General features: G+C 35.8%; 1 protein-coding gene across 1 annotated transcript in view; it reads left to right on the top strand.

Moving 5' to 3' along the window:
• LOC115231166 (leucine-rich repeat-containing protein 4C-like) overlaps positions 1–11061 on the top strand; it is a gene marked incomplete at its 3' end in the record, with an annotated part of 32580 nt that extends 21519 nt beyond the window's left edge. Inside the window, exons 9-13 of the mRNA XM_029801246.1 lie at positions 1483–1554; positions 3894–3965; positions 6255–6326; positions 8585–8656; positions 10990–11061. Coding sequence (XP_029657106.1) covers positions 1483–1554; positions 3894–3965; positions 6255–6326; positions 8585–8656; positions 10990–11061 — 360 coding nt within the window. The remainder of the gene's footprint in view (positions 1–1482; positions 1555–3893; positions 3966–6254; positions 6327–8584; positions 8657–10989) is intronic.
• Between the last annotated feature and the right edge of the window lie 1116 nt (positions 11062–12177).

Here is a 12177-nt window from a genome sequence, read left to right as displayed (position 1 = left end):
TTCTATTTCACCTCCTTCTCCTCCTCCTCCTGGTCCTCCTCCTCCTCCTGGCCCTCCTCCTCCTGGTCCTCCTCCTCCTCCTGGTCGTCCTCCTCCTCCTGGTCCTCCTCCTCCTTCCTCTTCTAATATTTTTCTTATTATTATTCTTCATTTTCTTCTTTAAATTCTCTTCCCCCTCCACTCTGCCCCTCCTACTCCAATTTCTTCTTGTAATTCTCTTCCTCCCCTCCTCTCCTGCTCCTTTTTCTTTTTTCTTCTTTTTCTTCTCCGTCTTCTTCTTCTTCTTCTCTTCTTCGTCTTCTTCTTCTTCCACTTCTTCTTCTTCTTCTACTTTCAACTTCTTCATCTACCCTTCCTCCTCGTCCTCCTTCTTCTTATTCTTATTCTTATTCTTTTTCTTCTACACCTACTTTTTCCCTATCATCCTCCTCCTCCTCCTTTTTCCTCTTCCTTCTTCTACTTCTTTTTTCATCTTCTTTTTTCTACCCAATCCTCTCCGCCCCTCCTCCTCCTCTTTCTTCTTCTAATTCTCTTCCTCCCTTCCACTCCTGCTCCTTTTCTTCTTCTTCTGCTTCTTCTTCTAATTCTTCTTCTTCTTTTCCTCCTCCTCCTTCTTTTTCTTTTCTTCTTCTCATTCTTCTATTTCTTTTTTTCTTCTTATATTCTTCTTCTTCTTTCTACTTCTACGTCTACTTCTCCTCCTACCCCTCTTTCTTCTTATATTCTTCTTTTTGTTATTCTCATCCTCCTCCTCCTCCTCCTTCATCTTCTTCTTCTTTTTCATCTTCTCCTACTTATTCTCCCCTTCTTACTCCTACTCCTCCTCCTTTTTCCTCCTCTTCCTTCTTCTTCTTCTTCTTCTACATCTTCTCCTCCTCCTCCTTCTCCTTCTTAACTTCTGTTTTTGTTATTCTCTTTCTCCTTCTCTCCTCCTTCTTCTTCTTCATCTTCTTCTTCTTTTTCCTGCTTCAACTTCTTCTACGTCTTCTTCTTCTTGTTCTTCCCTTCCTTCTTCTTGCAATTCTTCTTCTTCCCCTCCCCCTCCTCATCCTCCTTCTTTTTCGTCTTCTTCTTCTTCTTCTTCTTCTCCTTCTTCTTCTTCTCCTTTCTTCTTTCTACTTCTTCATCTACTTCTCCTCCTCCTCTTCCTCGTCTTTCTTATTCTTATCTTCTTCTTCTTGTTATTCTCTTCCTCCTACACCCCCTCCTTCTCCTTCTTTTACTTTTTCTCCTTCATCTTCTTCCCTTTTATCAGCCTCCTCCTCCTTTTTCCTTCTATTCCTTCTTGCTCTTCTTTTTCTTCTACCTCTTCTCCTTTCTTCTTCTAATTCTTCTTCGCCCCCTCCTCTTCCTTCTTCTTCTTCCTTTTCTTCTTCGTTATCTTTCTTCTTTTTCTTCCTTTCATTCTCAAGTCACAGTGTTTGATGTTGTATCACAAATATTTTCCATATAATCTATTTTACTCTTTCTTTACTGCTATAGATATCTGTACGAGAACAACATTGCAACCATCACAGAAGGTACATTCACGGGGCTTTCAAATTTAAACTACTTGTAAGTTCGTTCAGTTTCTTGATACTATTTTCCGAAAGTAATAATTGATGCTGATATATAAGCTCACAAATGTATAATATTTCAGACTGAACTAAACAAAATTAATTCAAATTTGTAGAATGAACACGATTTAGGAATATACAAAGAGAATATGAGAGAGCGAGACAATGTGAAAGAAAGAGAGAGAATTTGAGAGAGAAAGTGAAATAATAGGAAGAATATAATGTTCCTTTATTGTAGTTGCTTTGTTTCAATTCGCATCTCAATAACTCATTTTTGTTCCCCAAATTTCAATGATTTTGATATGAATTTGTATTAGAAATGGTAACGTTTGTGAGTTTACATGTTTGCATCAAATATTTTTAGCTGAAGTATATGTGTATGTTCATATATAAGTGTAGTTCTGTGTGAAATGTGACTATATTATTCCTTTATTTTATATTTTGCATCCTCCTCCATTTCTTATTTCAATATTCTCCTTCGTGTTTCGATATTATCACACAACTTCGAATTTTGTCATTCACTTCACGTTATTTATGTAATAGAGCAACTGAAGTGGAAGCGGAAAATATATATTCGAATAATATAGTCACATACATTCTATCTGTAAACCTGAAATACTTACTGTACTTGTAAGCTGGAATATTTGGCCTGATACAATTAAACTGCTGATATATTTCTTGTAAGCGTGTTTTTTCTAATATTCTTGTGACAATGAAGCGATATGAAATAAATAATCTCTCTCACCATATTTCCACAAGGGTGAGTGGGAATATGTGTGATGTGAGTGTGCATACCGCATTCCGTCGTTGATACTATGAATATAAGAATGTGTATGAGTGCATTTGAATGTGTTGATTTCTGATTCCGTATATTCCCTGATTTTTCAGCCATGTCTTCTCGCCCAAAATTTTTCATTCTATCCTTGAATTATTTCCTGATGTTTTGAGAACATTTTCAGTTTCATCTTAAACACCATGATTTTCAATGTGTCTTCTTCTTCGGCTTCTTCTTCTTCTCCTTCTTCTTCTTCTTCTTCTTCTTTTCTTTCTACTTCTTCTTCTTCTTCCTCTTCCTCTCCTCCTGCTGCTCCCTCTCCTTGTTTTTCTTCTCTTCTTTTTCTTCTTTTCCTTCTTCTTCTTCTTTTTCTCTTCTTTTCTTTTTCTTCTACTTCTACTCCTTCTACTCATTCTTCCTCTTCTAATTTCTTTCTTCTTCTTATTCTTCATTTTCTTCTTTAAATTCTCTCCCCCTCCACCCCGCCCCTCCTCCTCATTTTTCTTCTTGTAATTCTCCTCCTCCCCTCCTATCCTGCTCGTTTTTCTTCTTCTTCTTCTTCTTCTTTCCTTCGTTCTTCTTCTCTTTCTTCTTTTCTTCTTCTCCTTATTTTTTCTTCTTCTCTCGATTCTACATATTCTTCTTATTCTTCTCCTACATCCTCTTCTACTTTCAACTTTTTCAACTACTCCTCACCCTCCTTCTCCTCCTCCTTCTTCTTCTTCTTCTTCTTCTTCTTTTTCTTCTACTCCTACTTTTCCCCTTCATTGCTTCCTCCTCCTTTTTCCTCTTCCTTCTTCTACTTCATTTTTCCTCTTCTTTCTTTCGTCCCAATCCTCTCCGCCCCTCCTCCTCCTTTTTTTCTTGTAATTCTCCTCCTCCCCCTCCTCGCCGCTTCTTTTTCTTCTTCTTCTGCGTCTTCTTCTAATTCTTCTTCTTTTTTCTTTTCCTCCTCCTCCTTTTTCTTTTCTTCTCCTCATTTTTCTACTCTTTTTTTCTTCTCATACTTCTTCTCCTTCATCTTCCTCTTCTTCTTCTACTACTTTCTAATTCAACATTTACTTCTCCTCCTACTCCTCATTCTTCTTCTTATATTCTTCTTTTTGTTATTCTCATCCTCCTCCTCCTTCATCTTCTTCTTCTTTTTCATCTTCTCCTACTTATTCTTCCCCATCATTCTCCTCCTCCTCCTTTTTCCTCCTCTTCCTTCTTCTTCTTCTTCTTTCTACTTCTTCATTTACTTGTCATCCTCCTCCTCCTCCTCCTCCTTCTTCTTGTTTTACTTTTTCCGTTAATACTTCTTCCCTTTTACCATCCTCCTCCTCCTTTTCCCTCCTATTCCTTCTTCCTCTTCTTCTTCTTCTTCTTCTTCCTTTTCTTCTTCTACTTATTCTTCTTCTTCTTTTTCTTTTTCTTCTTCACCTCCTCCTCTTTCTTCTTCTTCCTTTTCTTCTTCGTTATCTTTCTGCCTTTTCTTCCTTTCATTCTGAAGTCACAGCGTTTGATGTCGTATCAGAAATATTTTCAATATAATCTATTTTACTCTTTCTTTACTGCTATAGAAATCTTGGTTCCAACAACATAGCAACCATCAAAGAAGGAGCATTCACGGCGCTTTCGAATTTAAAGACATTGTAAGTTCGTTCAGTTTCTTGATACTATTTTCCGAAAGTAATAATTGATGCTGATATATCAGCTCACAAATGTAAAAAATTTCAGACTGCGCCAAACAAAATCAATTCGAATTTGTAGAATGAACACGATTTAGGAAGATACAAAGAGAATATGAGAGAGCGAGACAATGTGAAAGAAAGAGAGAGAATTTGAGAGTGAAAGTGAAATAATAGGAAAAATATAATGTTCCTTTATTGTAGTTGCTTTGTTTCAATTCGCATCTCAATAACTCATTTTTGTTCCCCAATTTCAATGATTTTGATATGAATTTGTATTAGAAATGGTAACGTTTGTGAGTTTACATGTTTGCATCAAATATTTTTAGCTGAAGTATATGTGTATGTTCATATATAAGTGTAGTTCTGTGTGAAATGTGACTATATTATTCCTTTATTTTATATTTTGCATCCTCCTCCATTTCTTCTTTCAATATTCTCCTTCGTGTTTCGATATTATCATTCAACTTCGAATTTTGTCATTCACTTCACGTTATTTATGTAATAGAGCAACTGAAGTGGAAGCGGAAAATATATATTCGAATAATATAGTCACATACATTCTATCTGTAAACCTGAAATACTTACTGTACTTGTAAGCTGGGATATTTGGCCTGATACAATTAAACAGCTGATATATTTCTTGTGAGCGTGTGTTTTCTAATATTCTTGTGACAATGAAGCGATATGAAATAAATAATCTCTCTCACCATATGTCCACAAAGGTGAGTGGGAATATGTGTGATGTGAGTGTTCATACCGCATTCCGTCGTTGATACTATGAATATAAGAATGTGTATGAGTGCATTTGAATATGTTGATTTCTGATTCCGTATATTCCCTGATTTTTCAGCCATGTCTCCTCGCCCAAAATTTTTCGTTCTCTCCTTGAATTATTTCCTGATATTTTAAGAACATTTTCAGTTTCATCTTGAACGCCATAATTTTCAATGTATCTTCTTCGTCTTCTTCTTCTTCTTCTCCTCCCTTTTCTTCTTCTTCTTCTTCTTCTTCTACTTCTCTTCTTCTCCTTCTCCTTCTCATTCTTCTTCTACTTCTTCTTCTTCTTCTCTTCCTCTCCTCCTGCTGCTCCTTCACCTCCTTCTCTTTCTTCTCTTCTTTTTCTTCTTTTCCTTCTTCTTCTTCTTCTTCTTCTCTTCTTTTCTTTTTTTTCTTCTTCTACTCCTCCTACTCCTTCTTCCTCTTCTAATTTCTTTCTTCTTCTTATTCTTCATTTTCTTCTTTAAATTCTCTCCCCCTCCACTCCGCCCCTCCTCCTCATTTTTCTTCTTGTAATTCTCCTCCTCCCCTCCTCTCCTTCTCGTTTTTGTTCTTCTTCTTCTTCTTCTTCTTCTTCTTCTTCTTCTTCGTCTTCTTATTCTTCTTCTTCTTTTCTCCCTTCTCCTTATTTTGTTTCTTCTTCTCTCGCTTCTACATATTTCTTCTTCTTCTTCTTCTCCTACATCCTCTTCTACTTTCAATTTTTTCAACTACTCCTCCTCCTCCTTCTCCTCCTCCTTCTTCTTCTTATTCTTCTTCTTTTTCTTCTACTCCTACTTTTCCCCTTCATTGCTTCCTCTCCTTTTTCCTCTTCCTTCTTCTACTTCTTTTTTCCTCTTCTTTCTTTCTTCCCAATCCTCTCCGCCCCTCCTCCTCCTTTTTTTCTTGTAATTCTCCTCCTCCCCCTCCTCTCCCGCTTCTTTTTCTTCTTCTTCTGCGTCTTCTTCTGCGTCTTCTTCTTCTTCTTTTCCTCCTCCTCCTTTTTCTTTTCTTCTTCTCATTTTTCTACTCTTTTTTTCTTCTTATACTTCTTCTCCTTCTTCTTCTTCTTCTTCTACTACTTTCTACTTCAACATTTACTTCTCCTCCTACTCCTCTTTCTTCTTCTTATATTCTTCTTTTTGTTATTCTCATCCTCCTCCTCCTTCATCTTCTTCTTCTTTTTCATCTTCTCCTACTTATTCTTCCCCATCATTCTCCTCCTCCTCCTTTTTCCTCCTCTTCCTTCTTCTTCTTCTTCTTTCTACTTCTTCATCTACTTGTCATCCTCCTCCTCCTCCTCCTTCTTCTTCTACTAATTCTTCTTCTTCTTCTTTTCGTTCCTCTTCTTCACCTCCTCCTCCTTCTTCTTCTTCCTTTTCTTCTTCGTTATCTTTCTGCCTTTTCTTCCTTTCATTCTGAAGTCACAGCGTTTGATGTCGTATCAGAAATATTTTCAATATAATCTATTTTACTCTTTCTTTACTGCTATAGAAATCTTGGTTCCAACAACATAGCAACCATCAAAGAAGGAGCATTCACGGCGCTTTCGAATTTAAAGACATTGTAAGTTCGTTCAGTTTCTTGATACTATTTTCCGAAAGTAATAATTGATGCTGATATATCAGCTCACAAATGTAAAAACATTGACAGGACTGCGCCAAAAAAAATCAATTCGAATTTGTAGAATGAACACGACTAGGAAGATACAAAGAGAATATGAGAGAGCGAGACAATGTGAAAGAAAGAGAGAGAATTTGAGAGAGTGAAAGTGAAATAATAGGAAAAATATAATGTTCCTTTATTGTAGTTGCTTTGTTTCAATTCGCATCTCAATAACTCATTTTTGTTCCCCAATTCAATGATTGTTTTGATATGAATTTGTATTAGAAATGGTAACGTTGTGTGAGTTTACATGTTTGCATCAAATATTTTTAGCTGAAGTATATGTGTATGTTCATATATAAGTGTAGTTCTGTGTGTGAAATGTGACTATATTATTCCTTTATTTTATATTTTGCATCCTCCTCCATTTCTTATTTCAATATTCTCCTTCGTGTTTCGATATTATCATTCAACTTCGAATTTTGTCATTCACTTCACGTTATTTATGTAATAGAGCAACTGAAGTGGAAGCGGAAAATATATATTCGAATAATATAGTCACATACATTCTATCTGTAAACCTGAAATACTTACTGTACTTGTAAGATGGGATATTTGGCCTGATACAATTAAACAGCTGATATATTTCATGTGAGCGTGTGTTTTCTAATATTCTTGTGACAATGAAACGATATGAAATAAATAATCTCTCTCACCATATGTCCACAAGGGTGAGTGGGAATATGTGTGATGTGAGTGTGCATACCGCATTCCGTCGTTGATACTATGAATATAAGAATGTGTATGAGTGCATTTGAATATGTTGATTTCTGATTCCGCATATTCCCTGAATTTTCTGCCAGGTTTTCTCGCCCAAAATATTTCTTTCTATCCTTGAATTATTTCCTGTTATTTTAAGAACATTTTCAGTTTCATCTTGAACGCCATAATTTTCAATGTATCTTCTTCGTCTCTTCTTCTTCTTCTCCCCTCTTTTCTTCTTCTTCTTCAACTTCTTCTTCTTCTCCTTCTCCTTCTCCTTCTTCTTCTTCTACTTCTTCTTCTTCTCCTTCTTCTTCCTCTCCTCCTGCTGCTCCTTCTCCTCCTTCTTTTTCTTCTCTTCTTTTTCTTCTTTTCCTTCTTCTTCTACTTCTTCTTCTTCTCTTCTTTTCCTTTTTTTTTCTTCCTACTCCTCCTACTCCTTCTTCCTATCTAATTTATTTCTTATTCTTATTCTTCATTTTCTTCTTTAAATTCTCTCACGCTCCACTCCGCCCCTCCTCATCATTTTCTTCTTGTAATTCTCCACCTCCCCTCCTATCATGCTCGTTTTTCTTATTCTTCTTCTTCTTCTTCTCTTCTTAGTCTTCTATTATTCTTTTCTTCTCCTCCTTCTCCTTATTTTGTTTCTTCTCTCGCTTCTACATATTTCTTCTTCTTCTTCTCTCCTACATCCCTCTACTTTCAATTTTTTCAACTACTCTCTCCTCCTTTCCTCTTCTTCTTCTTATTATTGTTATTTTCTTCTACTCCTACTTTTCCCCTTCATTGCTTCTCTCCTTTTTCCTCTTCCTTCTTCTACTTCTTTTTTCCTCTTCTTTCTTTCTTCCCAATCCTCTCCGCCTCCTCCTCCTCCTTTTTTTCTTGTAATTTCCTCCTCCCCCTCCCTCCCGCTTATTTGTCTTCTTCTTCTGCGTTTCTTCTGCGTTCTTCTTTTCTTCTTTTCCTCCTCCTCCTTTTTCTTTTCTTCTTCATTTTTTACTATTTTTTTTCTTCTTATATTTCTTCTCCTCTTCTTCTTCTTCTTCTTCTACTACTTTTACTTAACATTTATTCTCCTCCTACTCTTTCTTCTTCTTATATCCTTCTTTTTGTTATTCTCATCCTCCTCTCCTTCATCTTCTTCTTCTTTTTCATCTTCTCCTAATTATTCTTCCAATCATTCTCCTCCTCCTCCTTTTTCCTCCTCTTCCTTCTTCTTTTATTCTCTTCTACTTTTCATCTACTTGTCATCCTCCTCCTCCTCCTCTTCTTCTTCTACTAATTCTTCTTCTTCTTCTTTTCGTTCCTCTTCTTCACCTCCTCCTCCTTCTTCTTCTTCCTTTTCTTCTTCGTTATCTTTCTGCCTTTTCTTCCTTTCATTCTGAAGTCACAGCGTTTGATGTCGTATCAGAAATATTTTCAATATAATCTATTTTACTCTTTCTTTACTGCTATAGAAATCTTGGTTCCAACAACATAGCAACCATCAAAGAAGGAGCATTCACGGCGCTTTCGAATTTAAAGACATTGTAAGTTCGTTCAGTTTCTTGATACTTTTCCGAAAGTAATAATTGATGCTGATATATCAGCTCACAATGTAAAAATTTCAGACTGCGCCAAACAAAATCAATTCGAATTTGTAGAATGAACACGACATAGGAAGATACAAAGAGAATATGAGAGAGCGAGACAATGTGAAAGAAAGAGAGAGAATTTGAGAGTGAAAGTGAAATAATAGGAAAAATATAATGTTCCTTTATTGTAGTTGCTTTGTTTCAATTCGCATCTCAATAACTCATTTTTGTTCCCCAATTTCAATGATTTTGATATGAATTTGTATTAGAAATGGTAACGTTTGTGAGTTTACATGTTTGCATCAAATATTTTTAGCTGAAGTATATGTGTATGTTCATATATAAGTGTAGTTCTGTGTGAAATGTGACTATATTATTCCTTTATTTTATATTTTGCATCCTCCTCCATTTTTATTTCAATATTCTCTTCGTGTTTCGATATTATCATTCAACTTCGAATTTTGTCATTCACTTCACGTTATTTATGTAATAGAGCAACTGAAGTGGAAGCGGAAAATATATATTCGAATAATATAGTCACATACATTCTATCTGTAAACCTGAAATACTACTGTACTTGTAAGATGGGATATTTGGCCTGATACAATTAAACAGCTGATATATTTCATGTGAGCGTGTGTTTTCTAATATTCTTGTGACAATGAAACGATATGAAATAAATAATCTCTCTCACCATATGTCCACAAGGGTGAGTGGGAATATGTGTGATGTGAGTGTGCATACCGCATTCCGTCGTTGATACTATGAATATAAGAATGTGTATGAGTGCATTTGAATATGTTGATTTCTGATTCCGCATATTCCCTGAATTTTCTGCCAGGTTTTCTCGCCCAAAATATTTCTTTCTATCCTTGAATTATTTCCTGTTATTTTAAGAACATTTTCAGTTTCATCTTGAACGCCATAATTTTCAATGTATCTTCTTCGTCTCCTTCTTCTTCTTCTCCTCCCTCTTCTTCTTCTTCTTCTTCAACTTCTTCTTCTTCTCCTTCTCCTTCTCCTTCTTCTTCTTCTACTTCTTCTTCTTCTCCTTCTTCTTCCTCTCCTCCTGCTGCTCCTTCTCCTCCTTCTTTTTCTTCTCTTTTTTCTTCTTTTCTTTTTTCTTCTTCTTTCTCGCTTCTCTTCTTTTTCTTTTTTCTTCTTTCTACTCCTCCTACTCCTTCTTCCTCTTCTAATTTCTTTCTTCTTCTTATTCTTCATTTTCTTCTTTAAATTCTCTCCCGCTCCACTCCGCCCCTCCTCCTCATTTTTCTTCTTGTAATTCTCCACCTCCCCTCCTCTCCTGCTCGTTTTTCTTCTTCTTCTTCTTCTTCTTCTCCTTCTTCGTCTTCTTATTCTTCTTCTTCTTCTCCTCCTTCTCCTTATTTTGTTTCTTCTTCTCTCGCTTCTACATATTTCTTCTTCTTCTTCTTCTCCTACATCCTCTTCTACTTTCAATTTTTTCAACTACTCCTCCTCCTCTTTCCTTCCTCCTTATCTTTTATTCTTGTTATTTTCTTCTACACTACTTTTCCCCTTCATTGCTTCCTCCTCCTTTTCCTCTTCCTTCTACTTCTTTTTTCCTCTTCTTTCTTTCTTCCCTATCCTCTCCGCCCCTCCTCCTCCTTTTTTTCTTGTAATTCTCCTCCTCCCCCTCCTCTCCCGCTTCTTTTTCTTCTTCTTCTGCGTCTTCTTCTTCTTCTTCTTTTCCTCCTCCTCCTTTTTCTTTTCTTCTTCTCATTTTTCTACTCTTTTTTCTTCTTATACTTCTTCTCCTTCTTCTTCTTCTACTACTTTCTACTTCAACATTTACTTCTCCTCCTACTCCTCTTTCTTCTTCTTATATTCTTCTTTTTGTTATTCTCATCCCTCTCCTCCTTCATCTTCTTCTTCTTTTTCATCTCTCCTAATTATTCTTCCAATCTCTCCTCTCTCCTTTTCTCCTCTCCTTCTTCTTCTTCTTCTTTCTACTTCTTCATCTATAGTCATCCTCCTCTCCTCTCCTTCTTTCTTTTACTTTTTCGCTACTACTTCTTCCCTTTTACCATCCTCCTCCTCCTTTTTCCCTAATTACTTCTCCCCTTCTTTTCTTCTCCTTTTTCTCTTTCTTCTTCTACTTATTCTTCTTCTTCTTTTTCTTTTTCTTCTTCACCTCCTCCTCCTTCTTCTTCCTTTTCTTCTTCGTTATCTTTCTGCCTTTTCTTCCTTTCATTCTGAAGTCACAGTGTTTGATGTCGTATCACAAATATTTTCCATAAATCTATGTTACTCTTTCTTTACTGCTATAGATATCTTGGTTCCAACAACATAGCAACCATCAAAGAAGGAGCATTCACGGCGCTTTCGAATTTAAAGACATTGTAAGTTCGTTCAGTTTCTTGATACTATTTTCCGAAAGTAATAATTGATGCTGATATATCAGCTCACAAATGTAAAAAATTTCAGACTGCGCCAAACAAAATCAATTCGAATTTGTAGAATGAACACGATTTAGGAAGATACAAAGAGAATATGAGAGAGCGAGACAATGTGAAAGAAAGAGAGAGAATTTGAGAGAGAAATTAAAATAATAGGAAAAATATAATGTTCCTTTATATATAGAGCAACTGAAGTGGAAGCGGAAAATATATATTCAAAAAATATAGTCACATACATTCTTTCTGTAAACCTGAAATACTTACTGTACTTGTAAGCTGGAATATTTGGCCTGATACAATTAAAGTGCTGATATATTTCTTGTGAGCGTGTGTTTTCTAATATTCTTGTGACAATGAAGCGATATGAAATAAATAATCTCTCTCACCATATTTCCACAAGGTTGAATGGGAATATGTGTGATGTGAGTGTGCATACCGCATTCCGTCGTTGATACTATGAATATAAGAATGCGTATGAGTGCATTTGAATATGTTGATTTCTGATTCCGTAAATTCCCTGATTTTTCTGCCATGTCTTCTCGCCCAAAATTTTTCTTTCTATCCTTGAATTATTTCCTGATATTTCGAAAATATTTCCAGTTTCATCTTAAACACCATGATTTTCAATGTCTTCTTCTTCTTCTTCTTCCTCTTCTTCTTCTTCTTCTCCTTCTTCTTCTTCTTCTTCTCCTTCTTCTTTTTGTTCTTTTTCTTATTCTACTTCTCCTTCTCTGCCTTTTTCATCTTTTTGTATTAGTATTATGCCTCTCCTCTTCTTCTTATTCTTCTTATTTATTTCTTCTTTCTTACTTATCTTCTTCTTCTCTTCTTCTTTCTTTTTTTATTCTTCTTCTCTTCTCTCTCTTCTTTTTCTTTTTTTTCTCTCCTCCTCCTCCTGCTCCTCCTCCTCCTGGTCCTCCTCCTGGTCCTCCTCCTCCTGGTCCTCCTCCTCCTTCCTCTTTTAATTTTTTTCTTATTATTATTCTTCATTTTCTTCTTTAAATTCTCTTCCGCCTCCACTCCGCCCCTCCTCCTCCTATTTCTTCTTGTAATTCTCTT

This window comes from Octopus sinensis, unplaced genomic scaffold (assembly GCF_006345805.1).
Source record: "Octopus sinensis unplaced genomic scaffold, ASM634580v1 Contig17668, whole genome shotgun sequence".
Lineage (NCBI taxonomy): Eukaryota > Metazoa > Mollusca > Cephalopoda > Octopoda > Octopodidae > Octopus > Octopus sinensis.
This window is presented reverse-complemented; position numbering and strand designations above follow the sequence as displayed.